The 23,380-nt window shown below is 42.2% G+C and overlaps 4 protein-coding genes across 8 annotated transcripts; all 4 read left to right on the top strand.

The window, feature by feature from the left end:
- Window positions 1-97: 97 nt before the first annotated feature.
- Window positions 98-6,536, top strand: adipor1a (adiponectin receptor 1a). Of its 4 annotated transcripts, none has more exons than XM_049733141.1 (8): window positions 98-216; window positions 1,128-1,343; window positions 1,431-1,547; window positions 2,055-2,226; window positions 2,345-2,531; window positions 4,221-4,408; window positions 4,521-4,714; window positions 4,915-6,536. In XM_049733141.1, exons 2-8 carry the CDS (start codon window positions 1,197-1,199, stop codon window positions 5,041-5,043), a joined length of 1,134 nt encoding a protein of 377 aa, XP_049589098.1. In that variant the 5' UTR covers window positions 98-216; window positions 1,128-1,196; the 3' UTR covers window positions 5,044-6,536. The 4 variants fall into 4 exon arrangements, with proteins under 4 accessions (XP_049589098.1, XP_049589097.1, XP_049589099.1 ...); XM_049733140.1 differs by having other exon boundaries at window positions 116-216; window positions 1,131-1,343; XM_049733142.1 differs by having other exon boundaries at window positions 204-333.
- Window positions 6,537-6,890: 354 nt separating this feature from the next.
- Window positions 6,891-9,260, top strand: rabif (RAB interacting factor). 2 transcript variants are annotated; one of them, XM_049733143.2, is made up of 3 exons: window positions 6,891-7,051; window positions 7,476-7,633; window positions 8,514-9,260. In XM_049733143.2, the coding sequence occupies exons 2-3, from the start codon at window positions 7,490-7,492 to the stop codon at window positions 8,760-8,762; spliced, it is 393 nt and encodes a 130-aa protein (XP_049589100.1). In that variant the 5' UTR covers window positions 6,891-7,051; window positions 7,476-7,489; the 3' UTR covers window positions 8,763-9,260. The 2 variants fall into 2 exon arrangements, with proteins under 2 accessions (XP_049589100.1, XP_049589102.1); XM_049733145.1 differs by lacking the exon at window positions 6,891-7,051 and adding an exon at window positions 7,115-7,283.
- A 1,179-nt stretch (window positions 9,261-10,439) lies between these two features.
- On the top strand, window positions 10,440-21,697 carry kdm5ba (lysine demethylase 5Ba). The gene is made up of 27 exons (XM_049734984.2): window positions 10,440-10,736; window positions 13,254-13,331; window positions 13,394-13,516; window positions 13,611-13,781; window positions 13,892-14,017; window positions 14,114-14,219; window positions 14,302-14,387; window positions 14,458-14,616; window positions 14,732-14,851; window positions 15,053-15,211; window positions 15,354-15,535; window positions 15,639-15,801; window positions 15,885-16,004; window positions 16,131-16,325; window positions 16,533-16,714; window positions 16,895-17,019; window positions 17,095-17,245; window positions 17,380-17,500; window positions 17,581-17,936; window positions 18,485-18,623; window positions 18,703-18,882; window positions 19,019-19,177; window positions 19,286-19,705; window positions 19,772-19,844; window positions 19,920-20,107; window positions 20,367-20,636; window positions 20,710-21,697. Exons 1-27 carry the CDS (start codon window positions 10,584-10,586, stop codon window positions 20,845-20,847), a joined length of 4,443 nt encoding a protein of 1,480 aa, XP_049590941.1. The 5' UTR covers window positions 10,440-10,583; the 3' UTR covers window positions 20,848-21,697.
- Window positions 21,698-22,157: 460 nt separating this feature from the next.
- On the top strand, window positions 22,158-23,180 carry spcs1 (signal peptidase complex subunit 1). The gene is made up of 4 exons (XM_049734991.1): window positions 22,158-22,309; window positions 22,635-22,694; window positions 22,778-22,864; window positions 22,950-23,180. The coding sequence occupies exons 1-4, from the start codon at window positions 22,274-22,276 to the stop codon at window positions 23,073-23,075; spliced, it is 309 nt and encodes a 102-aa protein (XP_049590948.1). The 5' UTR covers window positions 22,158-22,273; the 3' UTR covers window positions 23,076-23,180.
- The last annotated feature ends 200 nt before the right edge of the window (window positions 23,181-23,380 follow it).

The following is a 23,380-nucleotide window of genomic DNA, read 5'->3' as shown; positions in this document are numbered from 1 at the left end:
TGGTGTGTCATTGGATTTTTCTAAATTAATATTCGTTGGTACCGTGTAGGAACCGGCACTTGTATTTTGAAATACATATATGCTTTAATAAGGAATACTTTTGTTTTGAAGGGTACGGATTAACTATCCGGAAAACACCGCAACTTCCGGAAAGGATCGTATTTTGCTTTTTCCGATTAATAATTCACCTTCCTGGTTTGACGACTACCTTGTCAGGTAAATGGTGTTTCTTTCGGGCAGTTGCGTTTGCAAGTGTTTTTTTCTTTTACATCTGGCGAATCAAACAATTGTCTCGATTTGTCGCCTGTCTGCCAGCTAAGCGCTAGCTTGAAGGTAATGTTAGCGACGTGAAATACGGACGATCTGTCATCACTCATTTATTTGAACTCCTGCTAAATTGGGATTTGCTCCGTGACATAAACAGTAAGCGAACGAAGGGGCTTAAGTTAATCAAACCATCGCTATTTTGCTTTTGTTTTTTACGTTTTGTTTTGTTTCCGTACTGTATTTGGGTCTGACGCTTTGCTAAGTCACATCCGTTGTTTGTCTGCCCGCCAGCGTTTGCTGTACTGCTCCCAGTGTGAACGTTCTGTTCTTCGGTTGTCATCTCAGATTTGACCCTTAATCGCAACTGTGTAAAATATTCCACTCGTAGTTTTGCAATCAATCGTGTTCATTACGAAACTTCTATCCAGGTGTCATAGGATGAACCCAATTCATCTCCAATGTTTTTTTTTGCGTTGCTGTCAATTTGAATGTTTGCTACGTATTTATCGGAATTTAATACCTCTTGAATCCTACTCCCAATCCACTCTGTGGGTGACAACCACTAGATTAATAAAGTATGTCAATGCAATCAATGAAATACATTTGTTAATTAATGGGTCTAATATAAGCTACAGTGCAGTAGTTGACGTGAACATGAACACTTGTTTCAATACGAACCGTACAAGGTCAATTAAGCAATCTTAGTTAGTGGAAATATTTGTATTTATTTGTTACAAATACTGTTTCTGCGACTGTTTGGAAACACGGTAGTAACAGTCTGTATATGTTGGTTGCCCTTCTCTCTCTTTACTTACTATGACTGAAAACTGTAAAATATATCACCTTTGTGTTTGTCTAAGGAGGAAATTGAAGTGTACAGTTTGAAACAGAATACAAGGACTGAGAGTGGGTCATCAGGCAGTCTCCTTATGTCAAACCGAAACGGGTCTGCAAGTGATGCAGACTGCCGGATCTCAGAGGACTGCAATGTCCAGGATGTTGAGCTAATGGAGTTGGGACCGCTGGTGGAGGAGGAAGGGGTTAGCCCACTATCCTCCAAAGGTGTCCATCCAGAGGTAGTATTTTTTTTTTTCCCCTAATCCCTCTAACCCCCAAATTGAGAAAATTATTACAGCTCATCTTCTGTAATCCTCTCTTTAAAGGGAGCAGCCATGCTTACGGATGAGGATGAAGATGAGGATGATGATGTGGGAGCGGTTCTGACCTTACCCCTCCAGGCGCACCACGCCATGGAAAAGATGGAAGAGTTTGTACACAAAGTAAGTGTGACGTTTCATTTTTCACCCCAAATAATTATTTGGTAGCAGTAGCAACACACCATTGTTTAAAGTATAACGCCAATTCTTTAGAATGGGAAAAACTAAGCTATGAAAAGCCACGTGCGAGCAAAATAGAGGAGAGCACAATGTCCCAAGGCGTGCCTGCCTGTCAGTTAGTGCAAACGTGTTGTAATACGCATGGCTCCGCCCACGAGTCAGAAACAGCATCTTCTGGTTCCAAAATATGTAAATGGGAACAGCTCGCAGGTTTTAGCTGACAAACATCCTATTGTCACTTCCGTGTTCCTATTCACCGCGTACATTCCAATCCAGTTCCTCCGAGGTTTGCATTCGGCAGTTGCCGACTATGATTGGTCGGTTACAAGTTACAGCGAAGATTATGTGCGCGCAGCGGCTGAGGAAGAGTGATTGAGGCTGCCGAGTTTAAAATGGGCTTTGGGCAGTTGATCACTTTTCACAGTGCTTGCAAATGATGTTTTTTTTCAGGTTTGGGAGGGGCGCTGGAGAGTCATCCCTTTCCATGTCCTGCCAGAGTGGCTTAAGGACAACGATTACCTCCTGCATGGTCATCGCCCCCCCATGCCTTCATTCCGGGCCTGCTTTGGAAGCATCTTCCGAATTCACACCGAGACCGGAAACATTTGGACCCATCTGTTAGGTCAGCATGCAAACACGTCCATTTCCTCTTTTTTTTTTTAAATCATGGTCACAGTGTGAAAATATTTGTTTTACACTGGCCCGACAGAACATGTTTGAACTGTTTTGGTTTCCTCCAGGGCTGATATTATTCCTGTGTCTGGGCACGCTAACCATGTTGCGACCCAACATGTATTTCATGGCCCCGCTTCAAGAAAAAGTGGTGTTCGGGATGTTCTTCCTGGGAGCTGTGCTCTGCCTCAGTTTCTCCTGGCTTTTTCATACCGTCTACTGCCACTCCGAGAAAGTGTCCCGCACCTTCTCCAAGTAAGCCCTCAAACAGTTTTTCATAAATGCCTTCTTTGCATTTCAGTAAGTAATAATAATCATTTGTCATCCACGTTGAATCTGAAGGAAGTTTGTCTGGAAACCTTGTCTTATGTACCCCGTCAGTCGTTTAGAGTTTTCACATTTAGTGCATGAGACTAGGAACTATATTTTACTCGAGCTCGAGATAAGGGTGCAAAAGGAATGTCAGAGTTTGATATCAGTGGAATCTTTCCACCTACTAAGATAATATTTTCACCCTGTCTGTTCTCCCTCTATCTTCGATTTAAAAAGGAAACTAAGCCTGCAAGCTAATGAACAGATTGACATACAAACCTAAATACAAATCTTTTAATTGTTTTCACTTTTATTAATAGCTCAGTCTTGGTGGTGGTCTGCGAGTTACATATCATCATGGCATTTCAAAAACAAAAAATCTTATGGTAGCTTAAGACTTGTGCACAATGATCCAAAATGATATTTAATATTTTAGAAGCACTCCAATATACAACCAAAATAATAGTCAAGTCAAGTCAAGTCAAGTTTATTTGTATAGCCCTAAATCACAAACAGTCTCAAAGGGCTTCACATAGCCAAAATTGACAATTATTCTCAAAGCATCCCCTGATCATAAGCTCCCAAAAGGGCAAGGAAAAACTCAAAAAACCCCTACCAGGGGAAAATGAGAAACCTTGAGAAGGGACCACAGATGGAAGGATCCCCCTTTCAGGATCACCAGGTTATAATGGATGCAGAGAGTACACAAGTAATACATAATATGAAAATCAATGAAAAAAAATGGATGTCGGAGGTGTCCTCGATTGTCCTGGCAGTGTCCTCAAGGGGGCCGAGCCGCAGCTCCCCCATCCTGAACTGGTCCCCGAGAATCCAGCCAGCCGCTATCCGCTTTCGAGCCACCTAACCCCCTCCCCAGCCGGGGAGGAGGTGGGCAGAGAGAACAGAACAAACTCCGGCCAAATCGGCCATCACAAGTTAGTTAAAGGCCATCTCATAGAAATGTGTCTTTAAACGTGTCTTAAATGTTTCTACTGAGGTAGTAGTTCTAATATCCATTGGTAGGGCATTCCAAAGCTCTGGAGCCCGAATAGAGAATGCTCTAGACCCTGCAGACATTTTCTTGGCCCTCGGTATAACTAAAAGACTAGCGTTTTGCGAACGAAGGTTACGAGACGGAACATAAGGAACGACTAGGTCGACGAGATATGAAGGCGCTAAGCCATGCAGTGCTTTATAGGTTAGTAGAAGAACCTTGAAGTCACATCTTAAATGGACCGGGAGCCAATGTAATTCGGCTAATATTGGGGTAATGTGATCAAATTTTCTTGACCGTGATAGCAGCCTCGCAGCGGCATTTTGGACTAACTGTAGACTTTTAATACTGGATTTAGGAAGACCAGAGAACAATACATTACAGTAGTCCAGGCGCGACGTGACGAACGCATGTATAATAGTTTCCGCATCCCCAGTCGAGAGGATAGGACGAATCTTAGCAATATTACGAAGGTGAAAAAACGCAATCCTGGTTATATTCTTAACCAAAATAATAGACATCGTTGACTGAATACATCTGTGACATTCAAAGCTGACCTGGTATCTGTCAACGGCGGAATTGGTGCACAGAATGTGTATGAGAAAAGATGGAATAAATCTTTCATTTGTCCCCCCCAGGCTTGACTACTCAGGCATCGCGCTCCTCATCATGGGTTCCTTCGTGCCCTGGCTGTACTACTCCTTCTATTGTTCTCCTCAGCCGCGACTTATCTACCTCACCATTGTTTGTGTACTCGGCATTGCTGCCATTATAGTGGCCCAGTGGGACCGGTTCTCGACACCTCGACACAGACCCACAAGAGCAGGTCAGACCATCCTTCACTATAGCACAGTGTCCATATTTGTAAGGATGTCTTCCAAGTAAAATGGAATTGACATGGTTAAAATGATTTTGTTTGCTCTTTTGGCCTGCTATAGGCGTATTTATGGGTCTGGGACTTAGCGGCATTGTTCCCACCATGCACTTCACCATTGAGGAGGGCTTTGTTAAGGCCACCACTGTTGGCCAGATGGGTTGGTTCTACCTGATGGGGGCCATGTATATCACTGGTGCTGGTCTGTATGCAGCCAGGATCCCTGAACGCTTTTTTCCTGGCAAGTGTGACATATGGGTAAGTATCTACTCTATTTCCCCCCCCCCATTGAGTGACCCAAGTGACTATACTGCCACCTAGTGGCAAAGCCGCACACAGCAATACCATTGTATTGTCCATCCATTAGCCGAACGACCCCTTTCATGGGAGGACTATATTTTTATATTTACACAACTAGCAAATTTTTGTTTGTACTCATAATGTCTCTCTCCTTCTAGTTTCACTCCCATCAAATTTTTCATGTTCTGGTCGTGGCAGCAGCGTTCATCCATTTCTACGGCGTTTCTAACCTGCAAGAGTTCCGCTACGGCCTGGAGGGAGGATGCACAGATGACACTCTTCTCTGAGCGGCCGAACTGTGACTTGTTTTCTTAATAGCCCCCCCACCCCCACCCCCCCGCAAACACCACACGCACACACAGAAACACAGTACAAATGCTGCTGGAATTCCCTATAGTCACTTTTTGCTCGTTATTTACTTCTGGTTTCCTCACTTAATGTGAGGGCTTTGGTGGCTTTTGTTTTTCTGCTTTGGCTTATTTTTGCTCCAATAAAGTAGCATTAACTGGCCACCGAGCGCCTGAGGAAATTGTTAACCATCACCGTTTTGTCAATAATGAAACTTGAAATTTGCAAATTAAGTAATGAATATTGTACCTCCCTCTTATTTGGGGTCCCGAACATGTTGGCGTCAGTCTAAAGGGTAAGAAGAGTATTATTAAAAGTGCTGTAGCAGTGGAAACACATTGTAAACCAATCATTTTCTCCCACTTTGTGTTTGTCCAACTTAAGGATGAATGTACAGTCAGTTATTTAGGTGCAGAACAACAATCCAGGTCAATGTACATATGAAGGGGCATCCGTGCATTTGTAGGAATTTGAAATGTTACATATAGTATGTAAGACATTTACTATGCTAACAATTATGGTTCAACTTTTGGTTGAAATATAGCGTACTACCACAAACAGTGTAAAACCGTGGTAATCCACCAAACTCTCACTAAAGAAAAATAGTCTTGAAAGAAACACTGTTTTGGTGCTGTCATTTAGATTTTATTGATTATTTGCCTGGCATTTGTTTATGACACCATTTCCTACATGATATGATTTATTTATTTTTATTTGAAATATCCCTTCCTCAGAGAAAAGATCCCCAAACCAACGTTCACATCAGAGAAAAGAATTGTAGCAGTTGTGCGAAAAGAATGACTGGATGATGTTGTAAATGTAAAGAAGTTCCCTGCCGGGTTTTTCCCCCCCCCAGACAATGGATAATTTCTTTTGTGATGTGTAGATTTTGGTCCCAGGCTACACACAATGTACAGATCTGGAGTGGGTCAAGTTATGTTTTTGTCCGTTGCGAGCTTCCTTTTATGTTAGATTTCAGATGCAATCTGAGGTGTAAATAACAAATCCACCTCCTCCGCATTCTTAAATTCAACACTTTTAATTACCAGATGGGGTTTAAAATGTGTGATTGGTACAAAATTTTAGTATTCCTGTGCCTTAGGCCAATGGAAATGTTTGAAATAAAATGGCCTATCCGAACAGTCAAGTAATCCGCAATGATTTCCAGATGTAGATTCATCTTGATTTCGTTGCCATATACAATCAAATTATTGAACTACAACCCCATGGACAGGTTGTATCAACTGCTGTTTAAGACTACCTTTTGTAGATCAACTAATACAAGCTTTATTACAGACTAATGTGTATTCTTGACTTTGTGTTATGTCGTGTAGAAAGTGAGAAATCATACATTTCATTGAAATGTAGGCAACTATTTATTAATCGTAATCTTGGGGGAAAATACTGTAATAAATTTCTTTTTCCACATGTACAGAGGTGTCCTGCTCATTGTTTCCAATAGTTTTTTTTTTTATTATTCACTTGTCCGTGGCGTAAAAAAATTATGAACGTAAAAAAAATGAGAATTCTGCAAGTCTGCAGTATAAACATAAAATATATCGTAATATGATTGGCGGACGCCCTCATTAAAAGTAAGCACATAGCCACCCATTCAGTGCACGACCTTACTGGTTGGGCCAATCACGTTGCGAGCTACCACAGACCCATAAATGATTCTTAATGCACTAAATCATCGATTATTTACGAATTTGTGGTTTTCATTTCCTTTGTTCCTGTGATGTTTTGCTGTAAATTGTGGATGGGTATATATTGTGTGGAACACAAAAACGCGTATGTAGTGCCGGAACTGAAAACAAAGTTGATTGTTTTCTGAACGAGCCCGTTAAGTGAGTGGACCGTAGAGTCCAAGCCCAGCCAAAATGCTTTGCAATACCTAATCTCTCGGTTTTACGTCAAACTTGGTCATCTTCCCCTCAATTTGCCTAGGTACGTATTCTTTATATTATACTATAGTTTTTTATTTTTTATTATTACTTGATCACAGCGTTAGCATACGTTGTGCAAACTCGAGGGAACGAAATCAAAGTGACACGAACAAGGAAGCATTGTATTGAAATATCGATTGAGATGCTGAAACAAAGATGTTTGTCTTACTCATTTGAGGTAATTTAACAAGAAAATTTAACACGCATCCAACTTGTAAACGATCAGAACGCTGGTAAGTCCTGTTTCTGTCATCTTTACTTGAGTCAACCTCGCCCCATATTTACAAATTTGGTTTGAAACTATTTATTATATACTATTGACGTGCATTTGGACGCAAAAAATAAAGCTCTACCGAGTATGCTCAGTGTGTGCATTAAGCTGCAAATGAATGACACGCCCTGTACTAAACTGTTATTGTCTGCAGTTTTCGATCTCGAGATGGACCAAAATACACATACTAAAGACGGTGTGGATCGATCCAACCTGGTTTCCGAGGACGGGAAGAACAGCAAGTCTGTTCTATGCCAGCGATGTGGATCCAAGGTGCTGTCCCCAGGAATGGCTGTATTGGCAGAGAAAGAGGTAAAACAATATAAGAATCCTCAGAAATAAATTGTTTTTAGATACAAAGGATATGATTTGATCAGTTGCACTTATGATGGAGTGGTACATGCTGCCACAATAAAGTGCTAGTTTGATTACCAGGCATGCATGGACACAAAATGGGTTGGTTGTCAATGAAGGACATCTGGTGCAAAAACTGTCTTAAATAAATCGTAGAGAAACTCGTAACAGTTTATTTATCAGCTGAAGCTGAGTCGGGGAGTTCTACGAGCATTTCGACAATAGTTTCTCACACTTCAGCTTTAATCGTCCTCAGATAAGACCCTAACAATCACACTATAGTCAAAACCTCTTTCAGTGCCTCAAGGCTATCTGTCCAGATGGCATTGGACAACTCTGAAGGTACTTTGTGAATGAGGTGTCGGCTGACTGCTTTTTTAAATGTGAGTTTGAATGTGTTATGAGGGCGTGCACACTTATGCAAACAGATTTTCCCAGCGTTTCAGTAGTTTTGTTCCTTCTCAAAAAGATTTCTACTTTTCTGTTGAGTTGTAAAGGTTTAGGTCTGGTATTCAAACAGGGGTGTGTAGACTTTTTATTATAGCCATTATCCACTGTGACTCTTAACACTGGCTCTACTTTGGTCATTTGTGTCTGTGTGTGAAGCCAATTGTTAGTGGTTTGAATGACAAAGCAAAATACTGGATGGTGGGGGGTTTAAGGCTAAAATTACAAGCACGCCGTCTCTGTCCAAAATTCCACTGAGTAGTATAAGGGGAAAATTTACTTTTTGTCATTATGAAGCCACTTTGTGAAGTCATTCCAACCTTTGTACGAATCCATTCCCATAACGCTTGAAGGATCAAGTTTTGATTGAGACTGTGTTTTGTCATTTCAGCTTATCCTACCATCCATGCGTAAAAAGAGCAGCCTCAGTGATGCAGAGGGCTCCGTGGACAGGGACACACTGACTGACCACTGGTTAGTGGGGGATATGTTCGATTTTGAGAACGTGGGCTTCACTAATGATGTCGGGAGAATCAAGTATCTCATCTGCGCAGACTGTGAGATCGGACCCATCGGCTGGCACTCTTTGGATGATAAGATAGGTTATTATGTTGCATTAGACAGAGTGAATCATGCCTAGTTTTGAAGCATCATGAAACAAATGCATACAGTAAATACAAATAAATAAATACAGTTTATGTGCTAGCTGGCTTTACTGTCAGCGCTGACACTTAACAGCACACACTCGATTCATACTGTACATGTCACTTCTGTTTTCGTTTCTCACTAAGACCATTGTATCATCGACCATTGTGCTCTAATAAAAATATTCAACTTTCTCATTTTTATAATTATGTTTTGTGAGTAACTTGAGGGTCAAGCTTGTATGACTGACAAGACACAATATTTCGACTACTTGATGTTACACTGGTGTAAAACTATACTGTTTTTTTACTCTTGTGTTACAATCTATGCCACTCAAAATAACCACAATAATAACCTTGTTGTTGTCTACTGAGCATTATTACCTTTGTGAAGGCAGACCCAGTGCTTGTATGCCAGTGTGGTCATGATATTGTGGCTCATGTTGTTAGGCACATTTTGGCTGCAAGTGCAATAATAAACATTTTAAAATCAATACCTCTCCAACAGTGTCAATTGCACACACATTTCAATGCACACATGTTTATAGAATTATTAAACCTCATTGGATGCAGTGAGTGTATCTCACCAGGAATTTGGTAAATTAAATATTTGCTCTCATTTTTTCCATATCGAGTTATTACTAAATATTCCTCCAATAGGCTACTGTTAAGATTTCAAATGTGACAAAAGGCCTTTTTTTGTTGTTGTTGTTTAGTGTGTGTAAGCAGCTTGGCGTCGTCATTATAGCGTCTTGATCGTTATCTTTCATCTGAACGTGTGGTCATTGTTGTCGTTTGCTTACTGTGATGCTGTCAATCAAAATGTTAGTTTACGCCCATTTGGCTGGATTCCACCAATAGGCCACAAGGAAGAAGACGAAGCTCAGGCTTGTCTGGAACAGATGACCATCATCTGATTGACTGAAAGTGGAATTTCATTTGAATAGAATGTGTTTCCACATAAATGACACCATGAAATAATGATGGAATCAGCTGTCCGTTTTTGAATGTTATAATTAATATACATATCTATATGTGCATTTGGTTTATATATACATTTAACGACATAAATTGCCTCCAGGTCTTGATAGAAATTCATATTTAAATATTAAAAGAAACAGCTTTACTACGTATGGATTGGGCTGCACTAGACCATTTAAAAACAGAGATCCAGTCGAAGCGGATTGATATGTTAGGTGAGTTCGATTTGTGTGCCATTCAGTGATCTCTATTTATTTTGGTCCAGTCGGGCGGAGTTAGTGCCAAACCAATCTATCGCACTTCCTCGTAAAGTGACGAAGCCGCCATGTCTCACGGTGTAAAAATCAAACCCACGCAATGGGGGAGTAATCGCTTGTAAGAAAACCACGGAACCAATAATCCTTAAATAGAAATATGTTGCGTACAAAAGACTAACCAAGAATAAAGTTCGCTTAAGTGGCTTCTGTACGGTTTGGAAATAACCTGAAGTGCTGTTTAAAGTATGCAATCCATGCCGCCTAATTTTTCTTAAATGTATTATGAACATGAATTAATATAATTTAAATTAGACTGATGATACATAAAAGTAATTTCATCGTAAGATTGTGGTGTTTTTCGTGTGCAATAACGTGCAAAACGAGTCATTTCTGGGTGTCTACTTTTAGAGGCGGAAGCACATAGCTCTTTTGCCCTATCGCTTACAACTAGATAATTCGCCTTTGAGTTGAATGAGTGGAGAATGGATACGGATTGAAATCTGGATTACAAAAACAGCAAATTGAGCGTCGGCAACCCATCGAGTATCACTGAACGAGCATCACAACAAAGATGCAAGAATGAGTCAACCACAGCTGAATGAGTTCATTCCTCCCCCGGAGTGTCCTGTTTTTGAGCCCAGCTGGGAGGAATTTGCTGACCCTCTTGCGTACATCAACAAAATACGACCCATTGCAGAGAAAACTGGCATTTGTAAAGTCCGACCGCCACCGGTAAGCCTCCCTTAATGTTTGGCATGTTTTTCAACAATTGTGTTGGCCATCTTGGCGTGAGCGCTTGGCCAGGGAAGAGCGTCAAGTCGCAGTCAAAGTTGTGTTTTTTAGACAGCTTTCAACATGGCGGAGTGGGGGCTCGAGAGTTGAATTGTCAGCTAGCTGTGTGTTCTGTTTGCTAACCTTCAAACCCAACCGATCACAAGCCTTTTCAGCACAAAAACACCGAAACGTACATTTAATTTCGACGCTACAAATTGTCTAACATTCGATCACAATGTTGTGTGAGTTTCCCCAAATCGAATTAAAGGGCTTTTATACATGTAGAGATAACTGAGTTTACATTATGGCAAAGTGATCTCAGTGGACTGGAATCTTGCATTTACAGTACTGTTTCTTGTCAGATACTGTTTCAAAATATATTTGATCATTGCAATTCGATGGAATTGGCCTGTGTTGTTTAAAATAATCGCCTGTCCGGTGTACAGTTTACGGTCCTGGCATCGCTACGTGCTCGGGAACCAGCAGTTTATGGAGAGAAAGGACGCTTTATCACAATGGCCGCAATGTTCCTCTTTTTTTTTTTTTTTTTTTTAAACACATCTTTCCCCACATTAATACATACTGCGCGATACGTTAAATACTCGACGATTGTTTTTAGAAGTGCGTGTCGTGTTTGTTTTTGTCCAGCAGCTTGCTTACTTTGTTCTAACTGAGTGGTAATTGTGGCTTCACTTGCACTTGCTTTAACTTGAATATTGGCCAAATGTTTCAACACAGCACGATTTAATCTTTCAAGTAATTTAGCTAACATTATTCGTCATGCATTGTGTTTGGCTAAAGCCACAGCTTTGTCAAGGGTGTGTCCACGCCTCATTAGCTTACTAATAAAATAAAGGCCCAAATCGGATTGAAATGAATTGACAAATATTCACGGGGTTGCCTTTATCGAATAAATGAATAGTGATGTCCAGGATGCCAACGTAGGTAGTTTATTTAGAGGACATAAATGCAAGTGAGTCACAGTCAAATTGGGGAGCTCTTTATGAGGTTATATCAGGAAATGGCTGGTGTCACCAACAAATGTATTGTTCACTTAGTCAGTTGGACAAAGATGGTGTTGGATAGTGTTTGATCACATTGATGCTTTCAAAGGATTGCCAAATGTTCTTTTATTAGCCGTTCAACGTCCTCACTTTGTTTATGCATAATATAGCACTGTCAGACCCTTGAGGCCTACTTGCACGTAGCCTCTATTAAATTCTTAAAAAGATATGCAACAATGAATTGGTTGTTGTTGTTGTGATGCTTTTCAGTTTCCCAGAGAAATTATGTGTAAAATTCATTAAAAAAAAATTCATAGTCACCACTTGTGTAGCTTTTAGTCAGCAATTTGGACAAACCGTGTGGAAGCTTTCTTTGCTTTCAAGAACTTAAAATTTTCTAATGGGGCAGATCAATTTTTAAGAATTCATCAGTTATACTGCATGTATAAAACAATGATGTGTTAAACAATATTACATGAGTTTTATCATGTGAAAAAGTGTCAAAAGCGAAATCCCTATCCTCCAAAGATAGTACTCCCCCACCATTGGGCCACACAGATAGATCGAGGGAAAAAATCGTGCTTTTTTTGTAGCGGTGCATATCGTTTGATTGGGAATGTCAGCACCCACACCACACCCGTCGTTGACGAATGGTTGATGATCTGCCAAAAATATGTTCTACCTTGAACAGAGCCTTGGCAGAAAACAAATAGACCATGACTGCAACCTGCGTTGCCTTCAAAATGGCAGATCAGTGATACGCCCCTTCAAACTCCCAGTTTGTGCTTCCAATCCAGACTGGCTATAGTTATATAAAATCCCAGTGCTACCAAACTTGATATGGTTATTATTCTAAATTACTTAAAACATATAAATAAAATAACTGTAGTTTGATCAAATTATTCAGCAATCCACCTCCAACTACGTGTCATGTGACTACTTTTTTCCCCGTTGTCATCTGACCAAAGCATGTAACCATTAATGCTAGCTAACTGGGGACCCTCTAAATTCATTTAGGTCATTAGTAAAAGAGCTTTTTGTCTAGCCGGGTTAGAACAGAGATGGACGTTTGCCATAATACAAAGCTATTCCTTTGCACAAGTTAACAACTAGGGCAAAATAAGTACGGGGACAAATGAACATGTAGCATTGTTGTGTGAAACGGAGTTACCTTCCTGTGTCTAAACCCTATTACCAGCAACAGATATGTATGTGGCATTTTGCAGGAAGTTGTGTGGTCTCGTGTAAGATATGTGGCAGAGAGAATAGTCACGGTCTTGTCAGTAATAAAATGTATTTAGATAACCTCGTTAGGGAATGTTAGCTTTGCAGATGACATCAGCATGTATGCTGGTCAATAATCAAACTGATAAAATTGCCCCATAATAAGCGTTCTGAAAATATTCAAATGGTGCATGCAAAAAGTGTTCAAATTTTCATGTCGTTTTATTATTTTTTTTTTTCATTCCAGGAATGGCAGCCACCATTTGCCTGTGACGTTGAAAGATTGAAATTCACACCCCGAATTCAAAGGCTCAACGAGTTGGAGGTATTACGTTCGTGGAATTGTGTATGCTAGTGTGCACACTAACTCGAGTTTGATGTTTTCAGGCTCAGACGAGAGTGAAGCTGAACTTTCTGGATCAAATAGCAAAGTTTTGGGAGCTTCAAGGATGCACGCTGAAAATCCCTCACTTGGAAAGAAAGATTTTAGATCTCTACCAGCTCAACAAGGTGTCTTCAAATTCCGCATTGAAACACACATGAATGTGAAGATTTCCCTCCAACCTTATGAAAATTAAATTACATTTGGTACTTTGCCGCCCAGCTGGTGAATGACGAGGGAGGTTTCGATGCCGTCTGCAGAGAGCGGCGCTGGACTAAAATCTCCGTCAAGATGGGTTTTGCTCCAGGCAAGGCGGTGGGCTCCCACCTGCGGGCGCACTATGAGCGGATCCTCTACCCGTATAACTTATTCCAGACCGGCGACAATCAGCCTGTACGTCCCACCAATTTTTTTTTTTTTTTTTTTTTTTTGTGACCGTGTTTTTTGGGGGGAGTCACCGTTCATATTCATTGCCTTCTGTCCTTCAACTTCTGTCTTTGCAGAGAGCCACCTTGACCAACGACACGAAGGACAAGGTGTACACGCCACATGACCTCCCACAGCGCCAGTCCGTGCAGCCTCAGGAGATCTGCAGCATCGCTCGCCGTGCAAAACGGATGAGAGCTGAAGTGCGTGTGCTCTGCCTGTCTAATTCTTCGTGGGTTTTAGCCTTCCCTCATCCTCTTTGTGTCACGTCTTTTTCCTCACACTGCAAAACTCCGCAGAGAGGCTACTTTAAAAGCGAAGCTGAGGAGGCTCGCAAGAATCGTCCTAATCTCAGAAGGAGAATGGGAACATATGTTACCAAGACGGAGATGGAGCCGGAGCCAGGTAAGGACAAGGACCATGAAGGTCGCAAAGAGAAGTAAATGAAGCTTCAAATCAAAATGACTAATTCATCCGTGTGTTTCAGTGAGCATGTCGATTAAAGAGGAGACCATAGAATGTAACGTCACAGAAGGTTGTGAAGAAAATGGGTCAAATGGCACAGCCAGTAAAGTAAGGATATTGCAGTGCACCGACAATTACTTGGATTTGTTTTTAAATGTTCTAACGCAAATGTTTTCAGGTGGAGCAATACATGTGCCTGGTGTGTCACAATGGAAATGAGGAAGACCGCCTGCTGTTGTGTGATGGCTGTGATGACAGCTACCACATCTTCTGTCTCATCCCCCCACTTCCTGAAGTTCCCAAGGGAGACTGGCGATGCCCCAAGTGCCTAGCGCAGGTGAGGGGCCTCCTCTCGCTTGACCTTTGGGGGAGTCATATCCTGACGCAATACCCGGCTCGCCTTTGGAAACAACACAATCCAATTCCAAATGCGTTTTGTCTTTGTTTTGCAGGAATGCGGCAAACCTCAGGTCGCTTTTGGCTTTGAGCAGGCCAGCAGGAGCTACACCCTGCAAACCTTTGGAGATATGGCTGATTCTTTTAAGTCGGATTATTTCAACATGCCCGTTCACGTGAGTGGGGATCCTCGCTGGCGCGGTCTTGTCTGTTTACACAAGTACATGAAAATTACAGGGACTATTGTAACTGAAACGGGGGGAAGGGCATGCAACCATATAATGCAATGAAATCTAATTTGATGTTTCAGTTGACTATGTTGAGCACATTTTTTTATCTCCTAATGTCATTACTAGACAAAATCTTGATTTTTGTAGATGGTTCCGACTGAGCTGGTGGAGAAGGAGTTTTGGCGTCTCGTCAGCACCATCGAAGAGGATGTGACTGTAGAATATGGAGCAGACATTGCCTCCAAGGAGTTTGGGAGTGGTTTCCCCCTGAAGAACAGCCATTTTGAAGTGTCTCCTGAGGACGAGGTACCAGCTGTAGTTACTATGACGACGATGATTCGATTTTTATTTTTCCTGAACAAGCTGTGTAAAACATACAAATGACGACGATACACTGATGACGGTGGGCTTGACCATGGTTTTGAGACTTGTCTTCTGTGTTTTACAGCATTACCTAACAAGTGGCTGGAATCTCAACAACATGCCAGTGCTGGATGCCTCGGTGCTGACTCACATTACAGCCGACATCTGCGGGATGAAGTTACCTTGGCTCTATGTGGGCATGTGCTTCTCCTCCTTCTGCTGGCATATTGAGGACCACTGGAGCTACTCGATCAACTACTTGCACTGGTACGCTTTCTTAGTGTAGTGTGAAGTTGAAGAGATTCATTTTTTTTTTTTTTTTTTTTTAGCTTTTATCATGATTATGCGTTTTATTTTAATTTCTGTGCAGGGGTGAGCCGAAGACCTGGTATGGGGCGCCGGGTTACGCCGCAGAGCACTTGGAGGGGGTCATGAAAAAACTCGCTCCTGAGCTGTTTGAGTCACAGCCAGACCTTCTCCATCAGCTCGTCACCATCATGAATCCTAACACGCTGATGAACAACGGCGTCCCGGTAAGGCACACTCAATGAGCACCTAAATAAATACAATTCCAAGAAGAGTGCACATGAAAATTTAATTGGCTTTCTACTTGTAGATCTATCGCACAAACCAATGTGCGGGGGAGTTTGTCATCACGTTCCCCAGAGCGTACCACAGCGGATTCAACCAAGGTTTCAACTTTGCTGAAGCGGTTAACTTCTGCACCATGGACTGGGTAAGGCACTGACTCGAAGGTCAAATATTGCATTTTAATTCAGACTCGGTGTTTGTTCTGTCAAGATGTACAGAGGAGTCTGCGATGTAAAGCTAACAGAGTTTTTATTTGTCAATTCCTTGTTAGATGCCTGTTGGGCGAGGCTGTGTGAAACACTACCGCCAGTTGAACCGGTATTGCGTCTTTTCCCACGACGAAATGGTCTGCAACATGGCCTTCAAGGCAGAAACGGTGGATGTGGAACTGGCGTCCGCCGTGCACAAGGAGATGGCCGCCATGATCCAAGAAGAAGAGGAGCTTAGAGAGAAGACCAACAAGATGGTGAGGAGGTTGACATTTTCATCCACAGTTTTTAAATTGCCTCGTCAACTGTCTGGTCATACCAAAGTCTATGACTTTATTTCTGTCTCAAAGAAATAAGCGTTTAACACATTGTATTTATCAAACACCCAACAGACTCCCCCCCTCCCCTCACAGCTGTTCTGTTTTTGTTTTAAAGCATTAATGACTGTGAATTTCTATCCCCAGGGTGTGGTGCAAACCCGTCAAGTCAATTATGAGCTGCTCCCTGATGAGGAGCGTCAGTGCTGCAAGTGTTGGACCACCTGCTACCTGTCTGGCATCACTTGTGTCTGCAGTCCCGGCAAGGTGGTCTGCCTGTACCACGCCCAGGACTTGTGCTCCTGTCCACTGAGCGACCGAATACTCCAGTGAGTGTTACAAAAAGATCAATTATTGGAAAAAAAAAAATAGGCAAACATGTTCAAATGTTTTATATTTAAAGCTGCGCTTAGTGTTGAAAGACCAAGATGTTAAGCTTGCACTGAGGTTATTAATGGAAATGGTACTTTTGAAGCCTGCCTTTTTCATCTTCTTTTTTCCCCCCCTAGTTACAAATTTACACTGGATGAGTTATACCCTATGATGGCAGCTGTGAAGCGGCGTGCAGAGTCCTATAAGGAATGGCTGTGTGCTGTGCAGGGCATTCTGGAGAAGAAAGAAAGCCACAAGAAAGGTGAAATTGATTTAAAACAGATGATTACTCAGAATTATTTTTTGTGTGCTAAAAGAATAGTCTTTGTCTGTTTAGGTCTGGAAGAGCTTCACAGCCTGGTGGAGCAGGCTGAGACAAAAGGGTTCCCACAAACCGCCCTCTTGGACCAGCTGCGTGTTGTTGCTGTAGAAGCTGATAAAGTCGCTGTGGTGGCCCAACAACTTCTCAATGGGAAGAGGCAGACGAGGTAGCCACTGTGTGATTTTTTTTTTTGTTGAAAATCTGAATAAACTTCCTACATCAAAATTTCATGCTCTTCATTACCTGTGTCCGTCCATCCAAAGCTTCTGTCATTGTGACTCTTTTCTTCTAATGTTACAGGTATCGTTCTTGTGGGGGGAAGTCTCAAAGCCAGAACGAGTTGAGTGTGGATGAGCTTCGATCGTTTGTACAACAGTTGGACAACCTGCCATGCAATATCAGACAAGCACCTTTACTGAAGGTTGTTGATAATTTTAAATGGAGAGCCCCGACTGTGTTTTTAGTATTTGAACCCTAATCACAATTGCATGTGCCTTTCAGGACCTGCTGAAAAGGGTCGATGAATTCCAACAGCGCAGCGAAAGGCTTCTCTCTGATGAGTCTCCTAACTCGGCCGAGCTTCAGGAGCTGCTGGATCTGAGCCTGGGCCTTGACGTAGAGCTCGCCCAGTTGCCTCTGCTCAGGGAGAGGCTGGAGCAGGCCCGCTGGCTGGAGACGGTGAAGCAAGCCAACAGCAGGCCGGACAACCTCTGCCTGGACACCATGAGGAGGCTGATCGACCAAGGGGTCGGGTTAGCGCCACACAGCTCTGTGGAAAGAGCCATGGCACGTCTGCAGGAGCTCCTGACGGTGTCTGAGCAGTTGGAGGAGCGGATGCTCGGCCTCATGAAAGCCAGGTGAGGACAAAGGCGTGCTTGTGTTTCCAAGCAAAAACATATCAGGTTCACAGCCATTCAATACCCTTGCAATGGGTGGTATCGTTACACTACTCATGAAATATTTCACATATTAAAACACATTGTAGTGTAAAGTTTATAGGCACTTGAGATATCTCACTTGTCTGTTAGATAACTTTCACATGCAACAAAATATCCATTTAGGTTTCACATGAGTCTTTGTATCGTTAGTCATTGCTTTCCTAATAGAGAAACATTTTCAAGTTCATTTTTTTCCAAAATTTTCCCCTTCTGGACCTCATAAGATTATTCATTTTCTCTCCCCGCTTTTCTTTTGCCAAGATATCAAGTTGTGACTTGGAAGCCCGACGTTCATTCCAGTCATCTTTAAATACCTCCTGGCTAACCACTCCCTTACTATTCTGCACAAAATAAACTTAGGAAATAATCTTGTTAAATTGATAAGGCTGGCACAGTAATAGAGGGGAAATATTGAAATGACTTGATATGAATAAATGAATTGATCATGCTTCTCTGTCTTCTCGCAGTCCCCATCACAATATAGAAACCCTTGATGCCGCTTTACAAGAAATGGAAAATGTCCCCGCCTATCTGCCAAACTGCCTGCAGCTGAAGGATGCAGTGGTCAAAGCCAAGAAATGGCTTCATGAAGCTGAAGCCCTGCAGGTAAAGTGGACACTTATTGAAAAGTTTGACCGAGAGTAACCCGGCTGGCCGTCTAAACGTTGCCATTGCACGCCTTCAGCTCGGGGGACGTATACCCCTGCTCGAAAGCCTCTCTGAGCTGGTTCTCAGAGCAGAGGGCATTCCAGTGAGACTCGACCCTCTCAGTCGATTGGAAGCTCTAATTAGTGACGTGCAGACATGGAAGGAAAGCGCAGCGAAAACATTCCTGCTCAAAAACTCACCCTTTTCGCTTTTGGAGGTATGTCAAGCATTTTAATAGTCTTTGGGTTTACGGTCGTTTATCCACTGGCTGTGCCACGCTAAATATTATTATTGAAGATATATTTTGACCTTTTACCAAAATGGTATCTCCATTTTTTTCTTTGTATTTGCAGGTTCTGTGCCCAAGGTGTGACGTAGGAGCTGGGCTTCCTAGGTCAAGATCTAAGAAAACAAAAGAGGGAACACAGATCAATAAGAGACCCGGCGTAAAGCTGGACTCGCTCTATGATGTGGAGAAGGCTCTTTCGGAAAGCAAAAGCTCCGCCTCTGCTGTGAGTGTCACTTCTGATGTAGAGTAATTTGATTGGCATTTTAATTAGGCTTGCTTGGGAAGAAATCTTCTCACACATTCTGAATAACAAAATCTTCTCTGGTGACAGATGGCCACCCTCGATGATGTCCGTGACAAGGAGATGGAAACCTTGTTGGTGTTGAGGGCTTCAAACGAGTCCAAGCTTCTTCCTGCTGAGAACTGTTGTGCACTTAGCGTTTGTGTTTGCCATAAGGCGCCCTCGGGGGCCATGGTGCAATGCGAACTCTGTCGCGAGCTTTTCCACAGTGGGTGCGTCGTAGCAAGCGCCGACCTCAAATACGGCCAAGTCTGGCTTTGCCCCTTTTGCCAGCGTTCAAGGAAGCCACCCCTGGACAAAGTCTTGCCTCTGTTGGCATCACTGCAGAGGATTCGGGTCCGATTGCCCGAAGGAGACGCGCTGCGCTTCCTCATCGAGCGGACGGTGCAATGGCAGCACAGAGTTCAGCAGGCCTGTACAGATGGACTGCTGGAGGAAGTGTCAAAAATGGTCAGTTAGATTTGCATCAGGGCATGTGGAGTTGTTTGCTATATAGTCTGTGTGTTTATGTTTCAGGGGAAGAACAGATCAAGAATATTGCAAAAGAATGCCTTTTTTTATACAGAACATCAGTGCGTTCCACTGCAGGGTTAGTTTTTAAACTGTGGGTGTATTATTTTGTCTTTTTTGTTTGTCTGGTGCCAATTGTGAATGCCTTTCCCAGGACTTGGCTCTGAGCTGGAGGAGCTGATGGTGGAGGGGTTCCTCCTGCAGGTCACCCTTCCAGAGACTGAGCAACTTTATACATACCTGCTGTACACTCTGGCTCCTCTGCCCACTCAGAGATCTCCTTGTAACAAAAGGACAGAAGATGATGAGCTGCGGAGAGAGAGTACGAAACACCATAAAAAGGTATTGAGTGATTTTTGGACTACAGTGGACCCTTGCTACTTTGCAAGGCCATCATGAGCAGATTTCCATCAACAATTGACACAAATAGGGCAAGTACTAGTCTTATTTCACGGTATCGACATTGTGGAGGCTGTCGATACAATCCTCCGATACTTACGGCAAAGTAGTTGGTGCTATACTGCAGCGAGTTATGTATTATAACTCTAACCCAATACTATAAACAACTCATTAATCCAATTTATCTGACGTGTTTCAACAGAGTGGAGGCTCAAATCACAGTAAAGAGGCGCTGAGCATTCAGAGCAAAAGGACCAAGCGACGCAAGGAAAGCTCTGATTCTCAGCACTCCGGGAAGGCCAAGAGGTGTTGCAAAAAGAAGTCTAAGAGGAGACGTGACCGGAGCGAAGAAAGAAGGAGTAGTTGCTCCCCCACACACAGAGCGTCAGAACCTGCTGCATCCGCGTCCGATTCGGATGAGGATTATTCGTTGTGCGCCGCGCCGTGGTGCAGAGAGCCGGAAGGAGATGAGGTGTGTTTGATTACCGCACAGTCACCACTGATCTTGTTTTTACTCTCATGATCGCGTTTTGTTGTCTTTCCAGTTAAACTGGGTCCAATGCGATGGCAGCTGCAATCAGTGGTTCCACCAGGTCTGCGTGGGACTGTCTGCCGAGCGTGCCGAGACGGAAGACTATATTTGCATAAGCTGCACACAGCCGGACTTTGACCGAGGGGACTGAAGACCAAAAAGTGACTTTTTGAAGGATCAGCAGTTGATTTGCAGCACGCAGCACTTGACGTGCACACCTGAACTCCGCTCCCCTTTACCTTGTGGCTAGCCCTTAATGAACACGGTGCTAATCACTCGTCTTCTACGTTACAACAGTTCTCTCAGCACTGTTTTTGCCACGTGGCTGCCGCTTCACCCAATCAGCTTATTCGCTCCAAAACGTTCCAGAAAGAACAGTGCAGGGACTTTTAATCCAAAAGTCAAATAATATCACATCCAGCAGGTTTTGTTTCCCCCCAGCCCGTGTCTGAACAATGTGAAATTTTACCTGTAGAGTCTTATTCATCAAAGCAATAACTGAATACATGAATCCCAGTTCACTTTCAAGAAATCCTAATAGAATGCCTTGTCAAAATGAAACCCTGCTTAGAATTCACCTCGAGTCTGATGATGCTCCAAAACAGTTCAGGTAAAAAGTAAACACAAACGTTGAGGAAGGTCACAGAGATTCCGATTGGGATGTGGGGTGGATTATACTGTTTGTTGTCCCTTTACAGTTCTCCTGACATGATTTTGTCAGTATCCTATATTTTGTGGGGGGGATGGGGGGTGTCAATGTTCTGTTAGAATTGATATTCACAAAGTCAGAAAAAACTTCCCGACATCCAAGGAATGTACATTTTCTTTTAGGGTGCAGCTCTTCCCTGTAAGATTAAGGTTGAACATATGCTGGATTTAGATTTAACACAGATTGTTTGATTTATTCGCCACGGGTATGACTTTTATGCTACTATGGCTAAATAATATAATTCATATGTTGCGGTTTGCAATTTAAAATAAAAAAAAAGTTTGTTCCCAAATGTATGAAATTGTTGTCCTTCACTCATATCCTACTGAATGGGTTCGTTAAACAAAAATAAACGATTACAGCATGTACTTGAAAGATTCACTCTTGCAAATGACAACAAATTCACATCTGTAGCAGATGTGCCATTTCCTCATTTCGATGTGTTTATTGCTCGCAATTATTCAGGGTTGGTAAGAACATCCTAACAATACAATGACAAATGTACATAAAATGATTTGTAATGTGTTTGATGGTGTTTTGAAAAAATGGTAACCTTACAAGACTAAAACAAAACCACTTTGGCTATTTTATGTCTTCGGTTTATTATTAGGCTGAATTTAAAATGCTCAATAATCACAATTTGAACAATAAAGACACACGTTACATTTTACATTATGTTGGGTTCGGGATTCGAACCCACTTTTCCACCAGACGAGATTCTTCTCGCGAGATACTCAATTATCGCGAAAGCAGAAACGGAAGCGTCTAAGGTGACGTCATAAAAAACGGCCCTGGGTCCTTCTTAATGTGACGTAGCTTTGCTTGCTAGAAATTACATTGCGCTAGCTGTTCGGGTCTAAGAAGAAATATGCTGTCGATATTTGACTCAATTCCCACACATATGGTAAATTTGATAATCGCCGATGCTATTGTGTCACGGCACGATCCAGTCTGAGCTCTTTATTCTGTTTGCATTTGCGGAACTTTTGATGCTACTTGTTATGCTGCTAGCCAACGTTATTTTCGTCATCATAACATCGATCAAACTCATCAGATGTAGTTTTAATACAAAATCTACCTGTCGTTGACCGGCCTGACTCGTGTTTATCAAATTGTTTAATAATGTTTACAATCGATTTTAACCGCTCGAGCAATTACAATAAGGATTCACCACCTGCTTTCATGTTATGGGGTTGAACTGTGATGTTGCTTGCTTTTATCTGTTATAGGATTATAAAGGCCAGAAACTGGCCGAACAGATTTTCCAAGGGATAATCCTCGTCTGTGCGGTAACTATGCAACTATATCCACACACAACTACATCAACCCATCATTCTCACCTTTATTCAATCGATTGGTCTCTCGCTTTTAGGTCATTGGATTTGTGTATGGGCTTATCGTTCAACAATTTGGATGGACTGTACTCATAGTCCTGACTGGATTTGCTGTCTCATGCATTGTAAGTTTTTGGGATACTTTCCGTTTTACCGTTTAAAGTTTGCATTGCTAATAGGTGATTTTTTTTTTTTTTTTTTTTTTTAAAGCTGACCCTACCTCCATGGCCAATGTACAGAAGGCATCCCCTACCTTGGCAGCCTGTTATACCAGAGAGCAGTGGGGAGCCCAGCCAAAAGTCTCAGGAGACTCAAAAGAAAAAGAAGCATAAATAACTACTTATAATCTTGGTAGTTGACACATTTTTTACATTGGAAATATTTGTGCGATTTATCTTACAGCCCCAGGTGTTAGTCTGAATACAGATCCAATACAATTTGTGTATGGTGCGTTCGTTGTCTTTGTTGAAACACTCAGTAATACGTACTTGTGTTAAATTGATGAAGCATTTTGACATGGCCACAACTGCATGGTATTTATTGATACTGTTGCTGGCTACATCAGCAACAACTCGCTGTTTTACAGGATAGTGACCCTGTACTTGGTACAGGCAAAAAAAAAATTTTCTTTTTAAATGAGG

The sequence above is a fragment of the Syngnathus scovelli genome, chromosome 11 (genome assembly GCF_024217435.2).
Source record: "Syngnathus scovelli strain Florida chromosome 11, RoL_Ssco_1.2, whole genome shotgun sequence".
Classification (NCBI taxonomy): Eukaryota; Metazoa; Chordata; class Actinopteri; order Syngnathiformes; family Syngnathidae; genus Syngnathus; species Syngnathus scovelli.
Note: the sequence above shows the minus strand (reverse complement) of the source record. Positions and strands in the feature narration are given on the sequence as shown.

What these genes read in the sequence shown, in the direction of transcription:
- adipor1a (XM_049733141.1), top strand. Translation starts at nt 1,197, where the DNA reads ATGTCAAACCGAAACGGGTCTGCAAGTGATGCAGACTGCCGGATCTCA. An exon ending in CATTTGGACCCATCTGTTAG is followed by an intron (nt 2,227 to 2,344) that starts GTCAGCATGCAA and finishes GGTTTCCTCCAG; the next exon opens with GGCTGATATTATTCCTGTGT. An exon ending in GTGTCCCGCACCTTCTCCAA is followed by an intron (nt 2,532 to 4,220) that starts GTAAGCCCTCAA and finishes TGTCCCCCCCAG; the next exon opens with GCTTGACTACTCAGGCATCG.
- rabif (XM_049733143.2), top strand. Translation starts at nt 7,490, where the DNA reads ATGGACCAAAATACACATACTAAAGACGGTGTGGATCGATCCAACCTG. An exon ending in CTGTATTGGCAGAGAAAGAG is followed by an intron (nt 7,634 to 8,513) that starts GTAAAACAATAT and finishes TTGTCATTTCAG; the next exon opens with CTTATCCTACCATCCATGCG.
- kdm5ba (XM_049734984.2), top strand. Translation starts at nt 10,584, where the DNA reads ATGAGTCAACCACAGCTGAATGAGTTCATTCCTCCCCCGGAGTGTCCT. An exon ending in ATTTCAACATGCCCGTTCAC is followed by an intron (nt 14,852 to 15,052) that starts GTGAGTGGGGAT and finishes TGATTTTTGTAG; the next exon opens with ATGGTTCCGACTGAGCTGGT. An exon ending in ATGAAGCTGAAGCCCTGCAG is followed by an intron (nt 18,624 to 18,702) that starts GTAAAGTGGACA and finishes GCACGCCTTCAG; the next exon opens with CTCGGGGGACGTATACCCCT.
- spcs1 (XM_049734991.1), top strand. Translation starts at nt 22,274, where the DNA reads ATGCTGTCGATATTTGACTCAATTCCCACACATATG. An exon ending in GGATAATCCTCGTCTGTGCG is followed by an intron (nt 22,695 to 22,777) that starts GTAACTATGCAA and finishes TCTCGCTTTTAG; the next exon opens with GTCATTGGATTTGTGTATGG. An exon ending in GATTTGCTGTCTCATGCATT is followed by an intron (nt 22,865 to 22,949) that starts GTAAGTTTTTGG and finishes TTTTTTTTAAAG; the next exon opens with CTGACCCTACCTCCATGGCC.